This window comes from Budorcas taxicolor, chromosome 16, assembly GCF_023091745.1.
Source record: "Budorcas taxicolor isolate Tak-1 chromosome 16, Takin1.1, whole genome shotgun sequence".
NCBI lineage: Eukaryota > Metazoa > Chordata > Mammalia > Artiodactyla > Bovidae > Budorcas > Budorcas taxicolor.
Window position 1 is genome coordinate 31,092,053 of NC_068925.1, and position 24,186 is coordinate 31,116,238.

A 24,186-nucleotide genomic window follows, 5' to 3' on the forward strand; every position below is an offset into this window, starting at 1 on the left:
GCCCCTTATTAAGCATGGGGTAAGATGTAATAATGGAGAAGGCAACAGCAACCCACTCCAGTACTCTTGCCTGGAAAATCCCACGGATGGAGGAGCCTGGTAGGCTGCAGTCCATGGGGTCGCTAAGAGTCGGACACGACTGAGCGACTTCACTTTCACTTTTCACTTTCATGCATTGGAGAAGGAAATGGCAACCCACTCCAGTGTTCTTGCCTGGAGAATCCCAGGGACGGGGAACCCTGGTGGGCGGCTGTCTATGGGGTCGCACAGTCGGACACGACTGAAGTGACTTGGCAGTAGCAGCAAGATGGAATAAAGGGGGAAAATGAGTAAAAGGTACATGAGATCTTTTTGAACTGAGTGCAATTTCCTGTGAATCTAAAATGGTGTTAAAATAAAAGGTTTCTTTTTTTAAGGCCCAACCCTGAAAACTACCTTGAGAAAATTTATAGGCTTATTATTTTATGCTCCTTATTGTTGTTATATTAAGATAATCTTTTTAACACGTATTTATATTGTACTTAAACAATGTATCACTAAGAAGAACTTAAAACTGTGTAAGTCAACGGTATGTGATTTTCTTTCATCAGTGGACCTCCTATGTCCTTGTCCCCCCCAGCTCAGTCATTTCTCACATCCCCTTTTGCCCATGATCTTTACCTCCACTCCTCTGGTTAAAATCCCAACTGGCCAATCGCCAACTCCTAAACTGCAGAATAACTGCTTTCTCTTCTGAGATCAGCCTTTGACACTACAGGTACACCTCAGAAATATTGCAGGTTAGGTTCCAGACCACTGCAATCAAGCTTATCAGCAATAAAGCAAGTCACATGAAGTTTCTGGTTTCCCAGTGCATATAAAATTATGTTTGCACTATAATGTAGTCCAGTGAGTAAAGCATTATGCTGTATGTCTTAAAAAACAATGTACATACTTGAATTTAAAAATGCTTTATTACTTAAAAATGTTAACCATCATCTTCCAATGCAAGGTTTCCATAAAACTTCAATCTACAAAAAGCATAGTGTATTTGACGTATAATAAAGCAAAGCACAATTAAACGAGGTAGCTCTCCCTATATTCCCTCCACATGACCTCACTTGCTAAAGCTCTATAAAATCTGCCTTTCCTTCCTAAGGCAATGTCTAAGTCAGCTTGGGCTGCGATGATAAATACCATAAACTGGGTGGCTTAAACAAAAGAAATTTATTTTCTCGCAGTGAAAGAGGTTGGGAAGTCCAAGATCAACGTCCAACAGGGTTTGGCTTGCAGTTAGGACTATTTTCCTGGCGTGCAGATGGCTGCCCTCCAGTTGTGTCCTCACACGGCCTTTCCTTGGTGTGCTCACAGACTTGGGGAGAGGGGAGCACACGCTGCTACCTTCTTTCACTAATCCCATCATGAGGACCCTATCTTAATGACATCATCTAACCTAATCACTTCCTAAAGGCATACTGGGAACTAAGAGCTTCATCATATGAACTGGGGGTGCGGGGAACACATCCTCATTCCATACCAAGCGGTATATTCCTTGAAAGCATCTCATGCCCTAGCACTATGAATAAAGGCTTATTTATGCTTAAAAGTGAAAGTGGCTCAGTCGTGCCCCACCCTCTGCAATCCCGTGGATTGTATGCAGCCTGGCAGGCTCCTCTGTCCATGGGATTTTCCAGGCAAGAACACTGGAGTGGGTAGCCTTTCCCTGCTCCAGGGGATCTTCCCAACCCAGGGATGGAACCCAGGTCTCCTGCAATGCAGGGGTATTCTTCACTGTCTGAGCCATCAGGGAAGCCCAAGAATACTGGAGTGAATAGACGATTCCTTCTACAGGGGATCTTCCTGACCCAGGAATTGAGCCAGGGTCTCCTGCATTGCAGGCAGATTCTTTACCAGCTGAGCTGCAGGGAAGCCCTAACATTTACCTAGTCAATGTTCTCCTACAGTTTTTATTAATCACTTAATCAGCTAACAACTGAATAATCACTATGTACCACAGATTGTGCTTGGTGCTAGGGTTACCGAATATATATCTCAGATTAACCAAAGTATTTCTACTGCTAAAATTAAATAATGAGAAATAGGTGGAAAATAGCAAGTTAATGGCCAAAACTTATCTATTTTAAAATACCACATAATTATTTACATAAGATGCTAATGAGTAATCAAATAGTTTGACAGACTTTTCTTTTTAATAAGTATATGATGATACTATAGTTTTATATACACACAATAGTCATATTTGTTGATAACATAATGGTTCCTACTTTATATAATGTAGTAAGATATATCAATATTTCATGATATTCCACAAAGTTCACTTAACACCTATCAGAACTCTGTGCTGGTTTCAGATACCATGAAGCAGAAGTGAGACCAACTGAGCCAAAACCCAGCATGTTCTATTTTACAATGAAATCAGCCACCAACTTGCAAGAAAATGGCTAGCCATATTCTGCATTCTTCTGGCTGAAGTTTCTTCAAATAATTCTCAAACAGATGGTACTACTAAAATAATATAAAATTACTTTAAAATGTATTTATACACTGTTATGTTGTCTAGGCACTTCTGTCTTCATCAGAATCCATTTCAAAACTTACTAACTTAACTGTTTTTATTAAATTCAAAAATCATATTGTAAAAATCAACAAATTTCTTGAAACAAGTAATGAAAGCACAAAAATAATCACTAATGACAGTCATTGATTTTTTTCCTGGATCAGCAAGTAGAACAACTAACTGCCATATACTAAAGAGAGGCTCAAAATGAAAAGCATAAAAACAAGATGCAAAAATTCAGAGGAATATGCCTACCAAAGCCTGGTATACTTGCATTTTACAATACAAAGTTAGTTTCAAGGCAAAACAAAAGCCTTCTTAGTGATAAAAAGAAAATTATTTCACCAGCAATACATAACAAGTAAATCTGTGATACCTCACTTTCTTAGGGGAAGAGGACATGAAGGAGGATGATGGTTCAGTTCAGTTCAGTCACTCAGTCGTGTCTGACTCTTTGAGACCCCATGAACGGCAGCACGCAAGGCCTCCCTGTCCACCACCAACTCCAGAGTCCACCCAAACCCATGTCCATTGAGTCAGTGATGCCATCCAGTCATCTCATCCTCTGTCGTCCCCTTCTCCTCCTGCCCTCAATCTTTCCCAGCATCAGGGTCTTTTCCAGTGAGGCAGCTTTTCGCATGAGGTGGCTAAAGTATTGGAGTCTCAGCTTCAGCATCAGTCTTTCCAATGAATATTCAGGACTGATTTCCTTTAGGATGGACTGCTTGGATCTCCCTGCAGTCCAAGGGACTCTCAAGAGTCTTCTCCAACACCACAGTTCAAAAGCATCAATTCTTCGGCACTCAGCTTTCCTTATAGTCCAACTCTCACATCCACACATGACCACTGGGAAAATCATAGCCTTGACTAAACGGACCTTTGTTGACAAAGTAATGTCTCTGCTTTTTAATACACTGTCTAGGTTGATCGTGGCTTTTCTCCCAAGGAGCAAGCATCTTTTAATTTCATGGCTCCAGTCACCATCTGCAGTGATTTTGGAGTCCAGGAAAATGAAGTCTCTCACTGTTTCCACTGTTTCCCATTTATTTGCCATGAAGTGATGAGACCAGATGCCATGATTTTAGTTTTCTGAATGTTGAATTTTAAGCCAACTTTTTCACTCTCCTCTTTCACTTTCATTAAGAGGCTCTTTAGTTCTTTGCTTTCTGCCATAAGGATGTTGTCATCTGCATATCTGAGGTTATTGATATTTCTCCCAGCAATTTTGATTCCAGCTTGTGCTTCATCCAGCCCAGCATTTTGCATGATGTATTCTGCATATAAGTTCAATAAGCAGGGTGGTGATATACAGCCTTGACGTTCTCCTCTCCTGATTTGGAACCAGTCTGTTGTTCCACATTCAATTCTAACTGTTGATTCTTGACCTGCATACAGATTTCTCAAGAGGCAGGTCAGGTGGTCTGAAGAATTTTCAAACCATCTCTTGAAGAATTTTCCACAGTTTGTTGTGATCCACACAGTCAAAGTCTTTGGCGTAGTCAATAAAGCAGAAACAGATGTTTTTCTGGAACTCTTTGCTTTTTTGATGATCCAACGAATGTTGGCAATTTATCTCTGGGTCCTCTGCCTTTTCTAAATCCAGCTTCAACATCTGGAAGTTCACGGTTCATGTACAGTTGAAGCCTGGCTTGAAGAATTTTAAGCGTTACTTTGCTAGTGTGTGAGATGAGTGCAATTGTACGGTAGTTTGAACATTCTTTGGCATTGCCTTTCCTTGAGATTGGAATGAAAACTGACCTTTTCCAGTCCTGTGGCCACTGATGAGTTTTCCAAATTTGCTGGCATACTGAGTGCAGCACTTTCACAGCATGATCTTACAGGATTTCAAATAGCTCAAATGGAATCCACCACCTCCATTAGCTTTGTAGTGATGCTTCCTAAGGCCCTCTTAACTTCACATTCCAGGATGTCTGGCTCTAGGTAGGTGATCACAGCATCATGGTTATCTGGGTCACGAAGACCTTTCTTGTATAGTTCTTCTGTATATTCTTGCCACCTCTTTTTAATAACTTCTACTTCTGTTAGGTCCATACCACTTGTTTTATTGAGCCCATCTTTGCATGAAATGTTCCCTTGGTGTCTCTTAATTTTCTTGAAGAGATGTCTAGTCTTTTCCATTCTATTATTTTCCTTTATTTCTTTGCATTGATCACTGAGGAAGGCTTTCTTATCTCTCTTTGCTTTCCTTCAGTTCAGTTCAGTCGCTCAATCGTGTCCGACTCTTTGTGACCCCATGAATTGCAGCACGCCAGGCCTCCCTGTCCATCACCAACTCCCGGAGTTCACTCAGACTCACATCCATCGAGTCAGTGATGCCATCCAGCCATCTCATCCTCGGTCGTCCCCTTCTGCTCCTGCTCCCAATCCCGCCCAGCATCAGAGTCTTTTCCAATGAGTCAACTCTTCGCATGAGGTGGCCAAAGTACTGGAGTTTCAGCTTTAGCATCAGTCCTTCCAAAGAAATCCCAGGGCTGATCTCCTTCAGAATGGACTGGTTGGATCCCCTTGAAGTCCAAGGGTCTCTCAAGAGTCTTCTCCAACATCACAGTTCAAAAGCATCAATTCTTTGGCGCTCAGCTTTCTTCACAGTCCAACTCTCTCATCTATACATGACCAATGGAAAAACCATAGCCTTGACTAGACGGACCTTTGTTGGCAAAGTAATGTCTCTGCTTTACAATATGCTATCTAGGCTGGTCATAACTGTTCTTCCAAGGAGTAAGTGACTTTTAATTTCATGGCTGCAATCACCATCTGCAGTGATTTTGGAGCCCAAAACAATAAAGTCTGACACTGTTTCCACTGTTTCCCCATCTATTTCCCATGAAGTGATGGGACCGGATGCCATGATCTTCGTTTTCTGAATGTTGAACTTGAAGCCAATGTTTTCACTCTCCTCTTTCACTTTCATCAGGAGGCTTTTTAGTTCCTCTTCACTTTCTGCCATAAGGGTGGTTTCATCTGCATGTCTGAGGTTATTGATATTTCTCCTAGCAATCTTGATTCCAGCTTATGCTTCTTCCAGCCCAGTGTTTCTCATGATGTACTCTGCATATACGTTAAATAAGCAGGGTGACAATATACAGCCTTGACGTACTCCTTTTCCTATTTGGAACCAGTCTGTGGTTCCATGTTGAGTTCTAACAGTTGCTTCCTGACATGCATATAGGTTTCTCAAGAGGCAGGTCAGGTGGTCTGGTATTCCCATTTCTTTCAGAATTTTCCACAGTTTATGGTGATCCACACAGTCAAAGGCTTTGGCATAGTCAATAAAGCAGAAATAGATGTTTTTCTGGAACTCTCTTGCTTTTTCCATGATCCGGCGGATGTTGGCAATTTGATCTCTGGTTCCTCTGCCTTTTCTAAAACCAGCTTGAACATTTGGAAGTTCACGGTTCATGTACTGCTGAAGCCTGGCTTGGAGAATTTTGAGCATTACTTTACTAGCATGTGAGGTGAGTACAATTGTGCGGTAGTTTGAGCATTCTTTGGCATTGCCTTTCTTTGGGATTGGAATGAAAACTGACCTTTTCCAGTCCTGTGGCCACTGCTGAGGTTTCCAAACTTGCTGGCATATTGAGTGCAGCACTTTCACAGCATCATCGTTCAGGATTTGAAATAGCTTAACTGGAATTTCATCACCTCCACGAGCTTTGTTTGTAGTGATGCTTTCTAAGGCCCACTTGACTTCACATTCCAGGATGTCTGGCCCTAGGTGGGTGATCACACCATGGTGATTATCTGGGTCGTGAAAATCTTTTTTGTACAGTTCTTCTGTGTATTCTTGCCACTTCTTAATATCTTCTGCTTCTGTTAGGTCCTTACCATTTCTGTCCTTTATCAAGCCCATCTTTGCATGAAATGTTCCCTTGGTATCTCTAATTTTCTTAAAGAGATCTCTAGTCTTTCCCATTCTGTTCTTTTCCTCTATTTCTTTGCATTGATTGCTGAGGAAGGCTTTCTTATCTGTTCTTGCTATTCTTTGGAACTCTGCATTCAGATGCTTATATCTTTCCTTTTCTGCTTTGCTTTTGGCTTCTCTTCTTTTCAAGGCTATTTGTAAGGCCTCCTCAGACAGCCATTTTGCTTTTTTGCATTTCTTTTCCATGGGGATGGTCTTGATCCCTCTCTCCTGTACAATGTCATGAACCTGTGTCCATAGTTCGTCAGGCGCTCTATCAGATCTAGTCCCTTAAATCTATTTCTCACTTCCACTGTATAATCATAAGGGATTTGATTTAGGTCATACCTGAATGGTCTAGTGGTTTTCCCTACTTTCTTCAATTTCAGTCTGAATTTGGTAATAAGGAGTTCATGATCTGAGCCACAGTCAGCTCCTGGTCTTGGTTTTGTTGACTGCATAGAGCTTCTCCATCTTTGGCTGCAAAGAATATAATCAATCTGATTTTGGTGTTGACCATCTGGTGATGTCCATGTGTAGAGTCTTCTCTTGTGTTGTTGGAAGAGGGTGTTTGTTATGACCAGTGCATTTTCTTGGCAAAACTCTATTAGTCTTTGCCCTGCTTCATTCTGCATTCCAAGGCCAAATTTGCCTGTTACTCCAGGTGTTTCTTGACTTCCTACTTTTGCATTCCAGTCTCCTATAGGGAAAAGGACATCTTTTTTGGGTGTTAGTTCTAAAAGGTCTTGTAGGTCTTTATAGAACCGTTCAACTTCAGCTTCTTCAGCATTACTGGTTGGGGCATAGACTTGGATTACTGTGATATTGAATGGTTTGCCTTGGAAACAAAGAGAGCTCATTCTGTCGTTTTTGAGATTGCATCCAAGTACTGCATTCAGACTCTTTGTTGACCATGATGGCTACTCCATTTCTTCTGAGGGATTCCTGCCCACAGTAGTAGATATAATGGTCATCTGAGTTAAATTCACTCATTCCAGTCCATTTTAGTTCGCTGATTCCTAGAATGTTGACGTTCACTCTTGCCATCTTCTGTTTGACCACTTCCAATTTGCCTTGATTCATGGACCTGACATTCCAGGTTCCTATGCAATACTGCTCTTTACAGCATCGGACCTTGCTTCTATCACCAGTCAATCCACAACTGGGTATTGTTTTTGTTTTGGCTCCATCCCCTCATTCTTTCTGGAGTTATTTCTCCACTGATCTCCAGTAGCATACTGGGCACCTACTGACCAGGGGAGTTCCTCTTTCAGTATCCTATTGCTTTCCCTGGAACTGTACAATCAACTGGTATATCTTTTCTTTTCCCTTTTGCCTTTAGCTTCTCTTCTTTTCTCAATTATTTGTAAGGCCTCCTCAGACAACCATTTTGCCTTTTTACATTTCTTTTTCTTGGGGATGTTCTTGATCACTGTCTCCTGTACAATGTCATGAACCTCTGTCCATAAGATGATGGTATGATTGTATAATTCTTCCCTCCTCATCTCACCTTCCTACCAGATGCAGAGTCTCAGCACCAGGGCTGCAATTGTAGATGCCAAAAGCAAGGATAGTTCCTAAGAAGAAATTCTAGCCCTTAAACCTTAATGTCAGTATTCCCAAGGACTTGGTAGGGTGAGTCATGCCATCTTCTCATCTGGTGAAATGGGTTGCTTGGTCACTCAGATAGGCATTTCTGTATTTATGCAACCCTACACTGCATCAATGCATTGGTATGGAGGCACCTGCTAGTACTGCTGCTGCCAATCTGGACCAGCACAGGGTCAAACCTAACATTTTTCCCAAAGGACCAAAAGTTTGGGCAAGAATAAGTGACAGATGGAGAGAAGAAAAAGTAATAGCTAAGGATAAAAGTATAAATAAATAGATTATGTAATAAGGGGAATCCAATATTATATTGAAGCTCTGAGAGAGGCTTAGAGCAAGAGATGATATTGTCTCTTAGCTCAATTACACAAGATACCACAAGGGGTGAAGCCATATGTTGCTGAAACAACTTCCTGCTTTTGGCACCTGGCATCATCAAATGGAATTTTGCAAACCTGAGTGCCATTGTTCTGGGAGACAATTTAGTCACATGACATGATGATGGACTATAGGTTGCTAACTCAGTGGGACCCTGGTAATATGCCAGCATCTTCTGACTCACCATATGGTGTTAACACTGGCCTCGCTGGTAAGATTCAATTACATTACATAGGTCTTTTGATAATACTGATATTAATAAATAAATGTATCAGAAGATTTAGTTAAAGCCTCCTCTGGACATAATAAAATGATCAGCTAGAGAAAGAACTCAATTTTGCTAACCCTCAGCTAGATTCTATGCTAAACAGTTCTGCACAAGTTTATCATATGGTACAAATAACAGATCAAAGGGGGAAAACAAGTAATTAACATAGTAGTACAAAAATATGAAGACCATCTAATACGGCCTTATTAGATGAATTACTGGTTTCTTTGAATTTATCCCTACTGAGCTCCTCCAAATGACAGACATACTCACACTGGAATTATTGCTCTGTTCATTATATAAACGTTACACTAAATCTAAGCACCCCACCCCACCAAATATGACCATTTTGTTGTAAAAAAGCCTTGGCTAAAGGCCAGGAAGTGGCCTGTGCAGTGAAGAACTAATCTTATCCAAAGAGATGTCTGGCTTTTGCTGCAGCTACTGGTAGGTGACCTCTAGGACCTTGGAACATCATACCCAATAGGGCATCTTTGTCTGGGGCCTTGGGCCACCAAACAGATTAACAATGTAATTCATGATGATGTAATTTGTTTGGTCCATGTAGTATCACTTTTATCTTTGAAAGGGACTGGAAAGTATCATCTCAACTGCAGGAAAGGGCTGAAGATGAAAGGTCAGTCGTATAGGCAATATGCGATTGAGCAATCCCCAAAACTCTGGAAACCGAACGCTCAGGTGAGTTTCTGGGATTGGCAGTACTCCACGGGTACTGTCACATGGATGCCCGGGAAGTAATGCGATCCTCACTTCACAAGGAGAAGAGGACAGAAGCCCTGGGTTTGGTACTTCTCCTGAGAGCTGCCCTGTGCACTTCTTTCTCCCAGCTGATTTTACTCTATACCCTTTCCATGTGTTAAACTGGAACTTTAAGTAGAAGAGCTTTCAGTGAGTTTTCTGAATCTTTCTTAAAAATTGTTAAAATTGAAAGTGGTTTTGGGAACCCCCCCGAACTGTAATTGGTGCCAGAAGTAAGGGTGGTCTTTTGAGACTGGTCCCTTTAAGTTGTGAAGTTGGCCCAGATTGCTTGCAGTTACTGAAATACTAAAAGCACTGTAATACAAAGACTATCTTTAAGTAAAATGATCTCTATAATGGCTGACATCCCAACTTCACCTACAACTCTAGTCTGACAATTTCTAACTATAAAACTATCTATTCTTTAGTAATTTTAAGGTATTATACAAATAACTCCTTCATTAGTAGTATCAAAAATTCTAGTTTTCAAATGAGACTCAGACCTGTAGGAGACTGAAGGGAGTTTTTTATTAGCCTTGGGCTTCAAAGTATTTCTATTTCATTATAAAAGTATAATGATTTTACATATACCAAGAGAATAACTGACAAATCATACTACATATCCATGCTGAAAAGAGAAGAAATCTGCCTGAAGCCCTGGTGGAGGCATGTACATACCTATCCTTCGTAAAATCTTATGGGATAAGGGATGAAAAAACTTTTTTGAAACTGAATTCTGTGTTATTTCCCTCAAAAAATTCTATAAAAATAGGTATGACCCATTTCTTGTAATGTATCAGTATACTTTACCCTAGAGTTAACCATATTACATAAAACAGTATTAACATTACTAGGTGAGGTTTATAAAAACTATAGTCATGAATCTTGAATACTGAATAAATTCCATGAGGAAAAAGAAGTGGTGAAGAAATCCATGAAAAATAAGGGAATTATTTTTTGCCTCTTGTTTTATTTTTGGACTAGAGTAAGGACAGAGTACTTCAAAAAATACTTTCCACCCTAGGATTTGTTGAAGCCAGTACTTAATATTTAAGACAAACACAGGAAAGCACACACACTCCATTAGCTTCCACAAAACCGATCTAATTTGACCTCAGAGACAGAGTCTATCCAACAAAAAATTGGTGTGCCTGAGACCTTAGGATTTTTGTCTGATATGAAATATGAGCATTTTTACATGAATAAGCAATATACCAAGTGAAACAAGTAAAGGCAAGCATGAAAAACACAAAAACATAGCAACAACTGCTGCTCATTGGTTATTTTTTCCTGATTTAGGTTCTTCATCTTTAATTATAAGTTCTATCTCATGATTCTTTAGTCATACAAATATTCTGCCACTGTTTCATTACATGCACTTTAAACTACCTAAATCCACTGTGGAATGATAGGAGAAAGAAAAGGAACGAATAAACATGTAGATAAATTACTACACTATGAGGAAATACAATCCAGTGGACATAACATAATCACTGATTTGACTATTTTTTAAGTTTATGTATAGTCTAAATAATAGATGCAATAGTAACTGTTCCTAAAATATGATTTGACAATGGGAATACTATATTGCAAAAACCAACTAACCCACATCCAGTAAGATGACTTTGAAACAAACACAAGGTTTCCTGTGTAGAGGAAGGAAACCTCCAGAGATACATAATAAAATTTATCTATTAAACACAATAAGGCAAACATCATAGTCTCTACCTCCAGAAGCTTAAAAACTATGGAGAAAAAGTATTAGTCACTTCCAATCATGTCCAACTCTTTGCAACCCCTATAGACTGTAACCTACCAGGCTCCTCTGTCCATGGAATTCTCCAGGCAAGCACAGTGGAGTGGGTTGCCATAAGGCAAATATAAAAGTAAATAATTTGATCAGTACACTATTCTATACTTTAACACAGCATACAACAAATTACCAAGTGATCATTCATTACATGTACTGTTTATATTAGCTCATTTGCATACACACACACACATATATATATATAGTTCCTTTGGGCTTTCCTGGTGGTTCAGTGGTAAAGAATCTGACTGCTGACACAGGAGACACAGGTTTGATCTCTGATCTGGGAAGACCCACTGGAGAAGGAAATGGCAACCGAATCCACTATTTTTGCCTGGACATCACTAGGGACAGAGGAACCTTGTGTGCTACAGTCCATGAGGTAACAAAAGAGGTGGATATGATTAAACGAATGAACAACAATAGATCTTTTATGTTATCTATTTCACTGAAGAGAGTCATTCATCTCAAATGTGTCTTCCTTTACTTCATACTATGTTTCCGCCATTGAACTGCTTTTGCAACTAGTCAGAATCAGCTGGGAGTGATTGGTGTCAGTCTATGACTGGGTTCTCTAGTCTATCTACTGATCTATGTGCTTATTCCTCCACCATTACCAGAGTCTTGCTTAAGACAACAATATAGTATGTCTTAATATCAGTTACAGTGATTCTTCTTACTTTATTCTCCCTCTTCAAAACCATTTTAGCTATTTTTGTTCTGTAGCCTTTCCATATACACTTTAAAATAAGCTTGGTTTTATCTTTAAAAAAATCTTCACTAAATTTTATTTATCTTATATTTCATGCTCCAAAATGGACAAGAAGCTTGTCTTCAGTGTCAGAACTGTATGCTATACTTAAAATTTCACATATAAATAGTACAATGCTATTTGTAAAAGAGGACTCAACAAATATTTCCTCAGTAAACTACTTGCTGAAAACAGTCTATCAAGAAAATGGGAATAACATTTTAAGAAGAGCACTGACGTACCTGAACATGTTCACTGCCAAGCAAAAAGAAAGACAAGAAGGGAGAGAGAAGAGGTATGGAAGTGGTCATAGGTTGATAACAGAGAGAGTATGTGTGTGTATGTGTACATGTGTGAGACAGTGGGAAAGAGAATATATAAATTTTGATAACAGAGACACTATAAATATTTAGATATTTAACCTAAAGAAGAGATGACTTCAGAAAGCATGATGACTATAAGATAAATTAGATTACTGTATTTGACTCTAAAGGCAAAACTAGGACCAATGATTAGGAGAAAAAGAAATTGAGCTTACCATAAAGTAAAATTCTGTAACACTGGAGCTGTCCAATAATGGAATGAATAGGATTCATTTAACATTAAGTTGTTATTGTTTAGTAGCTAAGTCATGTCTGACTTTTTGTGACCCAATGGACTGCAGCATGCCAGGCTCCCCTGGCCTTCACTATCTCTCAGAATTTGCTCAAATTCATGTCTGTGGAGTCAGTGATGCTATCTAATCAACCCAGCCTCTGCCGTCCCCTACTCCTTTTGCCTTCAATCTTTACCAGCATCAGGGTCTTTCCAGTGAGTCCACTATTCACATCATGTGGCCAAAGTACTGGAGCTTCAGCATTAGTCCTTCCAATGAATATTCAGCATTGATTTCCTTTAGCACTGACTGGTTTGATCTCCTTGTTATCCAAGGAACTCTCAAGAGTCTTCTCCAGAACCACAATACGAAAACATCAATTTTTCAGTGCTCGGCCTTCTTTGTGATCCAACTCTCAAATCTGTAAATGACTACTGGAAAAACCATAGCTTTTCACTCTATGGGCCTTTGTCAGCAAATGATGTCTCTGTTTTTAATATGCTGTCTAGGTTGGACATAGTTTTCCTTCCAAGGAGAAAGGGTCTTTTAATTTCATGGTTGCAGTCACCGTCTGTGGTGATTTTGAAGCCCAAGAAAAAAAAATGTCACTCCTTCCACTTTTTCCCCTTCTATTCGCCAGGAAGTGATGAAACTGGATGCCATGATCTTAGTTTTTTGAACGCTGAGTTTTAAGCCAGCTTTTAAACTCTCCTCTTTCACCCTCATCAAGAGGCTCTTTAGTTCTTTGCTTTCAGCCATAAGGGTGGTGTCATCTGCATATCTGAGGTTATTGAGATTTCTCCTGGCAATCTTGATTCCAGCTTGTGATTCATCCAGCCCAGGATTTTGCATGATGTACTCTGTACAGAAGTTAAATAAGAAGGGTGACAATATATAGCCTTGACGTACTCCTTTCCCAATGTGGAACCAATCCGTTGTTCCAGGTCTGATTCTAACTCTTGCTTCTTGACCTGTATATAGGTTTCTCAGGAGACAGGTAACATGGAGTGTATTAACACCTCTTTAAAAATTTTCCACTGTTTGTTGTGATCCACACAGTCAAAGGCTTTAGAGTAGTCAATGAAACAGATGTAGATGTTTTTCTGGAATTCTCTTGCTTTCTCTATGATCCATCGAATGTTGGCAATGTGAACTCTGGTTTTCCTGCCTTTTCTAAACCCAGCCTGGTACTCAAGCAGCACTGAGGGTTGAAATGGATTTCAATCCATATGTCAGTGGATACCCAGAATGCTATGTTGAGAATAATTAAAAGACTGCATATATAGTCAGTGGGAAAGGGTCCTATGATCAGTTAAGAATATCTGTCACAACCTGGCAGAAAGTAGGGTAACAGAAATACCTTATACTTACTATCTCTGTATCTGGATGTATTATTTTCAGAAATGATCATTCCTTGTTGAAAATTTAGATGTGAGCCAAGTAAAGTTTCTCTAAACTCCACAAGTCTAAGACTAGCGTTCTTTAAATGTTCGATGAAATGATATCTTAAAGTATTTTTAAATGACAGTCCTTAGTCAAAATCTTGGATTACTGCTTAAGCAACAAAAAAGCACTTTGGGTTCTTATACTATAATTCACTCTGGAGACCACAGTACCATCTTAAAAACTGCATTGTGCTTTACCATTTTTAAAGTGTGCTCATGTTTTAGTTTTCAATAAAATTTGTGATTATCAGATATCAACAGAGAAAAGCATGTAAATAGGAAAAGTAAAATTGAGATCTGAAAAATACAAAAATTTTTAACCAAAATATTATTTTAATGATGTCCTAAAACTTCATTACTAATTAAATCAATCGTCATAAGATATCCACAACATAAGATACCCACATCAAAATAAACACTGAGGCAGAAAAAATTTTTTTCTTCCCCCATTCCTGTTCTTCACAGAGATTACACTTATCACTTGCCACTCAAAAGAAACACCCATTGCTATCTTAGCATAAGTTATCCAAAGTGAAGTCACTAGACCAGCAGCAGTATCAGTAGCATCACCTGAGAAGGTGTTAGTTAGCTTAGTCGCCAATCGGGTCCGACTTATGGGGTTGAAGAGTTGGACACAACTTAGTGACTAAAACTAACACCTTTTCAGGTGATGCTACTGATAACTGCTGCTGGTCTAGAGATGCCAATTCTCCAGCCCCATCCAACCTACTAGATCAGAAACTCTGGAGTTTTAACAGCACTCCACGTGACTCTGATGCATATCCTGAAGTTTTCAAGCCGCTGTCTTAGTAAATGGTTGTTCTTTCTAACATGCCAAGATCCCTTTACCTGCCTCTCCTTAGTGACTTTGCTCTCCCACATTTTGCACAACTCAAAAGATTTTCTCATCTGAATGATTAATTCACCAATAACTCTGCGAGGATTTCCTACTTTCTTTCCTTTTAAAATGTGAGGCTGCCTTTTAAACCATCCAATAAGTTTTAACATTTTTTATTACACATAAATTATGAGATGTTTAAATAGAGATTTTTAACATCTGAAAACAGGCATAAAAACAGGCCTATATAAAAGTCATTTTGTAAATGGCCTTTTTCTTTTCATTCCATCTTAAACTATATACAAAATAACACATTTGTAGGAAATTTTTAAAATAAATCATTATACCTGTCAAACAGTTTACAAAGAAGAAATCATCCCATGGCCATCAAAATGATCACTTTCTTACAAAAACATCTCTTCTGACATTTATATAATCCACTCCTTCACTGCATCTTACTCACCTGTGTACATAATGCAGCTGATGAACTGAATCAATTGCTATCACCATCTCAGCCAAGTAAAATCGAGCCATGTCTTCAGGCAATCTATCTTCAAATTTGCTGAGTAGAGTAAGCAAATCCCCACCAACATAATAATCCATAACCAGGTACTAGGAATGAAAATATAAAATGTACTCAATAAATACAAGTGAAAAATCAATGTACTTAACATACAGCAAGGTCAAACAGCATCAGATTAAATACTTTTCTGTTAGTTAACAAGAAGCTATGTAAGATGACCAGCAGCAATAAGTCTTAAAAATTTCATAGAGTAGTAAATAAATCTTCTAACAACTTAAACAGGGAAAAACATGGGATTATCATTGCTTTGATGTTGTCTTTAAAAGTGAAAAATAACATCATTATTGTCAACCTACAGCAGACCACAGTTTTACCAACATTTCATATAAGAGTCATTTATGTTAAATAAATTCATCTTCATCATCACTATATTTTCCTTACTTCATCTTGAACCAGTAAAGACTTTTCTTAGGTATACATAAACAGAGGAGAACTAATTTTAGATACAAACTCTGATGGGTTTGTAATATTGTGATTTATAATAAGAAATATATATATTTTGGGAATAGAGCAGAGAATTTCTTAAAACCACTGGAATTTAGAAAAATGGTAACGATAACCCTATATGCGAGACAGCAAAAGGACACAGATGTATAGAAGTCTTTTGGACTCTGTGGGAGATGGCAAGGGTGGGATGATCTGAGAGAATAACACTGAAACATGTATTTTATCATATGTGTAACAGATCGTCAGTCCAGACTCGATGCATGAGACAGGGTGCTCAGAGCTGGTGCACTGGGATGACTCAGAGGGATGGGTTAGGGAGGGAGGTGGGAGGGGGGTTCAGGATGAGGAACACATGTAAACCCATGGCTGATTCATGTCAATGTATGGCAAAAACCACTACAATACTGTAAAGTAATTAGCCTCCAATTAAAATACAGAAGTTGAAAAAAAAATTGGAATTTCCCAAATGACAAGATAAAGGTGTCTTTTGTTATTTATAACAAGTTCCTTTCAGCCACACCAGAGTCTATAAGGTAACTTTTGGAAAACCTCTAGGAAACCTAAGGATGGGGGCTGGTTGCCTGGGGAACCAATCAAGAGTACAGTATCAGAACTTTCAGTCCCACACCCTTACCCCCAGAGCCCTCACTCGTGACCTCCAGGGAAAGGAACTGGAAATTGAATAAATCACTAACATCCATATCACCCAGCAACCCCACCCCTGGGCATATATCTGGGGGAAATGATGATCTGAACAGATACATACACCCTCAATGTTTATAGCAGTACTGTTTATAACTGTGGAAGCAACCTCAATGTCCACTGACAGCTGAAAGGACAAAGAAGATGTGGTATATATACATGATGGAATACTACTCAGCCCTTAAAAGCATGAAATAATATTTGCAGTAACGTAGATGGATGCAGAGATTATCATATTAAGTGAAGTCAGTCAGACAGAGAAAGACAAGCACCATATGGTATCGCTCATCTGTGGAATCCAAAATGTAACACAAATGAACTTATTTTCAAAGCAGAAACAGACTCACTCACATACGTAGGAAACAAACGTAGGTATGGTTACCGAAGGGGAAAGGAGGTGGGAGATGGATAAATTAGGAGTTTGGGAATAGCACATACAAACTATTGTATATAAAATAAACAATAAGGTCCTACTCCATAGCACATGGAACTATATTCAATATTCTATAATAAAACATTATGGAAAAGAATATGTATATATATGTATGTGTGTGTATGTATGCATATACCTGAATCACATTGCTATACACCAGCAACTAACACAGCATTGTAAATCAACTATGCTTCAATTAAAAAAAAAAAATCAATGGCCAATTATTTAATCAATCTAAGCAATCATGCTTAAGTTGTGAGGCCTTCATAAAAACTCAGCATGGGGTTTTACAGAGCACCTAGGCTGACGAACAAGTGGAGGTGCTGGGAGAGTGGTACATCCTGGGAGTGGGCATGACGCTCCGTGCCTACCCTTCACATCTATTTCACTGGGCTGTTCCTGAGTTCTGTGAGCTGCTTTAGCAAAGAAACTGAATTTGAGGAGAGGGTGGTAGAAATCGCTCATCTACAGCCTGGAGGTCAGAACCACAAGTAACAACATGGTCTTTGCTTTGGGGAGTATATAGTGGGGACATCTTGAAGGACTGAACCCTTAACCTGTGAGATTTGATACCTTCTCCAGGTGGACAGTATCAGAATTGAGTTAAATTAGAGGACACCCAGCTGGTGTGGGAGAATTGCTAGATGTGTGGCGAATCCACACATCTAATGTCAGAAGTGAAGTAGTGTGCAACAATGTAAATAAAAACAATAGTGTCCCTTTACAGTGTATGTCTATCAAAAAAGATAAAACAAGGAGTACACAACAAAATGCAATCTGGGTTGTTAGATTATAGACTATGTCTGTCGTAACTTCTCGCTATTTTCTAGACTACTTCTTTGTTATTTTCTAGATATGTATTACATATACATGAGTATATTGTTATGTTACATAGTTATGTTATACAGTGAGTGAAAGCTAAACATAGTGGAAAGAAGGTTTTGTACTCAGAAACACCTGTATTCAAATTCTAACTGTGGGTTATAAGTGGCTTTTGAAAAATTAATTCTTTTGGCACTTTACTTTCTTATCTATATAACTATAATAATGATACCTTCTCCAGAGTGCACCATTTAACAAGAAGGTTAGTAAACAGAATATATTTAAATGCCAGTTATAATGTCTTTAAGGTGATTTTATTATAGAAGACAGTTACTATTTCAAGTTTATTACCAAGCTGACATTAAGATTTAAAAGTCTTGAGAAAATTCACATTCTTATTATTATACATTAAAATTATAAGCATGGGAAATTGTGTTAAATAAAAGAAACATTTCATTTTGTTAATCCTTGAAAATCAGGAAAACAATGTATTTCAAATTATGGTCTATGGTTTAGTTGCTGTATTTACAAGGTCTAATGTTTAACAGACTCTCAAGAAGGTTAGAACAGAGTAATTTAATGTAGTAAAATTTTGTTAACCTAAACATGTTGTTAAAATTGGCAATGGATATGGAGAAGAAATCCATAGCTCTAACTTTAAAAAGAAGTACTCTGAGTATAGTAGCAAACACAGAAACTTTTCAAATTAAAAAAAAAAATCTATTAAAACTGGAATCTAATATTTATACATAGAAAGTCATAAAGCAAAACTTATTCTCCAATAAACATTTACTAGGTACCAATCAGGATTTTTTTTGGTACCACACAGAGTATAAATAGATCAAAGGCTTTTACATCAAAAGCTCTCCTCTCTTGAAAGTGTACTCGATTCTTGCCATACCAGAATCCTAAAGTCTGAGTATATCATCTATCAATATCAGCTAAAAAATAATCATCCTAACATTTTTTCCACCCACCATCACCATTTAAAACTTAGGTTCCAAGAGTCACCACTTATTTCTACGTTCATCCTCAATATGCTTTGTGCTGCCCTTAACAAACCCAAAACTCCACGAACTCCTTCCCTTCCAATCTTTCAGTGTACATCACGTATCTCTTCTACAGTATACAACCATCCTTGAGATAGAATAAAACATAAGTACTTAAGTGTTCTTTGCTTTCCTATCCTGCCTGCTAAGAGTGTTCTGCCTCTGACTATTCACATTTCCCTCCTGCCTTGTCCTCAGAGGTAGAGTAGGTGCAGTTAAGACACAATTCAGCAACTGGGAAAAGCAAGAAGCAGAAAACACAAAAGGAGATTTGCAAGAGAAAAGAAAATGAACTATACTCGCAGTAGAGTTTTAGTGTTAGGCAGACAAAACGCATCCAAAAAAGCAGACAAGTAATAATCTCATGTAGGAAAAAAAGGCCCTTTTCTTCCACAGCATATCCCAGTGACTGTCTCTAAGTCATTCTTTTATGCTTTCTCCTTTATTGTTCACTACAACATTCAACTAAATCATCAGAGTTTTGTTGAGTCTGGTGCCGCTAAGTCGCTTCAGTCGTGTCCGACTCTGTGCGACCCCACAGATGGGAGCCCACCAGGCTCCCCCGTCCCTGGGATTCTCCAGGCAAGAACACTGGTGTGGGTTGCCATTTCCTTCTCCAATGCATGAAAGTGAAAAGTGAAAGTGAAGTCACTCAGTCATGTCCGACTCTTCGTGACCCCATGGACTGCAGCCTACCAGGCTCCTCCATCCATGGGATTTTCCAGGCAAGAGTACTGGAGTGGGGTGCCATTGCCTTCTCCGTTGTTGAGTCTATTTCCTACTAAATCTGTGAAGTCCATCTACTTCTAACCCTACCAACTATCCTAATCCAGGCTCCAGGCCTCTCTTGATTATATCACTACTGCAAGTTTACAGCCAAAGTGAACAGCTTTCTATAATACATTTTATTCTGTAGATAATTTTCTTGGGAGTGGAAAATAGAATACAGAACAAAAGAGGGACAAATGAAATCATTCACTAATTCCATATATATATAAATATAAATAATGTACTAGGTACATTACATGTACGCAGGGGAGATACAATTAACAAGACACAGTTCTTGCCTTTGTGGTATTTACAATCTAACGAAGAAAAAATACAAATAAATGGGCATTTTTAACGTAATATAAATCTCTGACAGAGATAAGCAGAAGGTACTGCTATAGGAAGAGAAAGAACCTATTTTTAATCTGGTTCACTTATTCATCTGAAATTTATTGAGTTTTTGTACAAGGTGTGAAGAGTATTTTCTCATATCCAGAGAGTCAGTTATCTAAAACAAGTAGTTAAATACTCCATTCTTTCCTCCAATTTAATTGAAATGCCCCTTCACCATATTTTAAGATGCTAAATACACTTGGGTCTGCTCTTGGGCACTCTATTCTGCTATAGTTGTCTATTTCTGTATCAGTATCATACTGTTCTCACTGACTAATCAGTAAAATTTAATATCCAGTAGGACAAGTATCTACTTCTTACAGGCTGACCACCTTTAAAATACTGAATATGGCAACAATGTCTTTAAACAAATTTAAGAAAATCAGAGACTGAGAGGCAACATTCAGATGACATGTTGAGGAGATGATAATCCTAACATAGAGAGGTCCTATCAACTGTCAAGGAGAGGGGAAGGAATCCAGCAAAACTAGGCTGAGTCTATTAACAGGTAACTCACTTAAAAGGAAACACAATTAGCCAATTAATACATAATCAAAACCAAAGCAACAGTGAGATATCTTTCATCAATGCAACTAGCAAAAAGATCACTACTGTTTTAGTGAAAGCGAGTTAAAAAACAAACACTGATTTTTTAAAAGATGAGTGACTACAACTATTTGGGGAAGTAATATCACAGTATTTATGAATTTTTAAAGATGCATACCCCTCGATCTAGCATTTCCACTCTTAGGAACATCAGTTCACTTCAGTCGCTCAGTCATGTCTGACTCTTTGCGACCCCATGGACTGCAGCACACCAGGCCTCCCTGTCCAACACCAACTCCCAGAGTTTACTCAAATTCATGTCCACTGATGCCATCCAACCATCTCATCCTCTGTTGTCCCATTCTCCTCCCGCCTTCAAATACAGTCAATTAAAATAAAAGCTCCAATGTGTAAGGCTTACAGGCAAGTACTTACTGCATAGCACTGTGGATAACTGGAGCAAATATGAAAATATGAATAGAGATCAACATCAAAACTTGTAATTGGATCTATTGAATATTTCATTCTGTGAAATAGTATACTGTTGCCCAAGAGAAAATTAAACATATATGCCAATGAGATGTTTTAAGTGACAACAGCAAGCTGCAGTATAATACGTACTTTGTAATTCCATTTTTATAAAAAGGAAGAAAATATCATACACACACAAACATGCAATTCTACAAAGCATAAAAAATGAAAGGATACAACAAAGTTAACATCCGTTACCTTAAGAGGATGAGACTATTAACTTTTTAATGTATACAGATCACTGTACAGAGATCACTGTATAGAAGGGAAAAAAAATCTAGTCAAACTGAAGTTGACCACTGGAGTCAAGTTCTGCTAAAGGTCAAAGGTGATGGAGTCAAAGGCAAAGGACAATAAGAATAATCTTAAATATAAAGATATACCTCATTCACATTGAGAGAAAATAAGAGGTCCAAATATGGATAAATTTCTATACAAGGGAGAGATGAAAGGAAGATGTTGAGGTCAGAGCATAGAAAGTTAAAGTTCATGCTGGAGTAGCCATGGCTTTCACTTTCCCCAGAAGTACGAACTATAGAACTAAAGTACAGTAATTATAATTTATATAGTGTCCTATACTAGAGATAGGGATATAACTGTTTATTCCTATTTTATGGCTATGTAATAAAAGAGAATGAAGATAAATTATTTGTCCAAACATACATTCAAGAGTGGGAAAGTCAGAACTCAGGGTTCTTGATCCTCTGATCAGTTTCCATCTTACTGAAATTAAAGAGTCTCAGCATTCGGTAAAAAAGCTGCCAATATCCATGACATAAAGAGCATGTACTAAGCACCAGGATAACAAAAAAAGAAATTAAGGATACAGGCCAAGTCTTCAGAAATCTTGTATCCCTCCAAAATAAACAGGTCTTTAGATGTGAATGTACACATCAGAAAATTTCCAATTCTGAATTTCTAAAAAATCCTTAATTAAAAGTTTTGCTTTTTAAGGAACAACATTCCAAGGAAAGAATGCTCAAGTATGTGAAAACATACAATAAAAGAATGCTATGAAGGCATACAATAAGCCATGTGAAAACATACAATAAGAAACATTTCACAGAACAGATATGCTTTAGAAGTCTTCTTAGGGAGAACACCAAACTCCTTTAGTCATCTTGTAACATGAAGAGATTAATAGTTAGTCCTTAGAGTCCCACTTTTATTTATCCCTTCTAGCTTTTTGTTTTTTCACTCTTTACAAAAACACCTTTCTAACTATTCCTATCTTCAGTACAAACTGGACTCCTGTAAGAATTTGAAGTTCATATGGCTAAATACAACTCAATAAATATCTTTCACCCACTAATCAGTTTACAAATGTTAATTCAAAAAGTAAAACTTTTGCTTTAAATATCTTCCTGTTTTTTCCCTCAAACCAAAAAAAAATAAAATAAATAACTAAATAGGAAAGAGTGGATAAAAAATATGAAGAAGAAAATTTTGTTGATTTGTAATATTCTAAATGATGTCTAAGTGAGTAAGTTTATGTGTCCATATACATGCAACCAAGTAGGCTTGTCTTTAGTGAGTTTTTCTTAAGGAAAAAAATGTTCTAATCACATCTTAATATCCTTTATTAAATTATCCAACTTCTTCCTAGTAAATAAAATGCACATATGCTATGATTATTATTTTATAAACTGACTATAGTGAATCTGAACTTATTACAAATGAAAGTCAAATTACTGAATATTTATCACAGCTTTCTTGAACTGTATAGCTCTGAAAATTCTATTACTTGTTTGACTGGTTTAGGGCTACTAGGGTTAAAAGTTATTCTGGAAAATAACTATGTGTAATAAAATTTCCTTTTGGGTATCTACAGTTAGGCTTGTCAATATTTTTAAACGATTTTATTTTCTTATATTTTATAAATATTCAAAAGAAAATCTTTGATGATAACTAAGATAATTTAGGACTTCTGACTCGTACCATGAAGGTTTCCGTAAGGAAAAACTGACACTTCACAGGAGATCGGCGTTCTAGAGCATTTCAGTCCTCCTCAGTTATTGTGAAACTTTAATTCTAATATAATTAATGACTGGCTACACACACAATTTCTTAGAAATGTCTCTGAAAAAGAAGTATTAATCCTAAGTCAAATACAAAAAGCAAAGACTCAATAACTCAGAGGAGAATCTCTGAACTATAAATCAGGCTTTTTAAATTTAAAATTAGGTAAAATTTTGCTATATAAAAATTGGTATTTGAACACTTTATTTCCATTCTATATATTTCTATATTTATAGCAAAATACAGATTTGAAGCAAACCATAAATATAGTGTTATATCTATCCACAGTAGACTATATTGTCATAGAGGTCTATAGTCCTTATCTTAAAATTTTTGCAAAGCTATGATAAACTGTTATAATTTTGCTAGGCAAATACTTGGCAGATGTTTAACTTACTTTTAAATTTGCTTATCTATGCAGATTATATTTGAAATGATACATTCATCTCTAAAATTTCATGTAAGTATGGTCAATTCAAGTCAAATATTCCATTCAGTTTAACAACTAAGCAACTAAAATGTGCAAAGCTCTATGTCATGACTTTTAGGCAATTCTGACTATAATTCACAATAAAAAATATGGTTTTATGAATATTCAGTAATTATAAAAGAAATAAATGTTATGAAATAATATTACTTGAACTCTCATTTGATAGTCTATTCAATTTTTTAAGTGCTGGTTGTAACCTACTAAATTGATTTTATAACTCACTGCTAAGTCACTTCAGTCAGGTCCGACTCTGTGTGACCCCATAGACGGCAGCCCACCAGGCTCCCCCGTCCCTGGGATTCTCCAGGCAAGAACTCTGGAGTGGGTTGCCATTTCCTTCTCCAATGCATGAAAGGAAAAGTGAAAGTGAAGTCACTTAGTCGTCTCCGACTCTTCGTGACCCCATGGACTGCAGCCTACCAGGCTCCTCCATCCATGGGATTTTCCAGGCAAGAGTACTGGAGTGGGGTGC

The 24,186-nt window shown here is 37.7% G+C and overlaps 1 protein-coding gene across 1 annotated transcript in view; it reads right to left on the bottom strand.

The window, feature by feature from the left end:
• Nucleotides 1–24,186, bottom strand: part of CDC42BPA (CDC42 binding protein kinase alpha) — a 296,230-nt gene that overhangs the window by 161,413 nt on the left and 110,631 nt on the right. Inside the window, exon 5 of the mRNA XM_052654292.1 lies at nt 15,395–15,543. Coding sequence (XP_052510252.1) covers nt 15,395–15,543 — 149 coding nt within the window. The remainder of the gene's footprint in view (nt 1–15,394; nt 15,544–24,186) is intronic.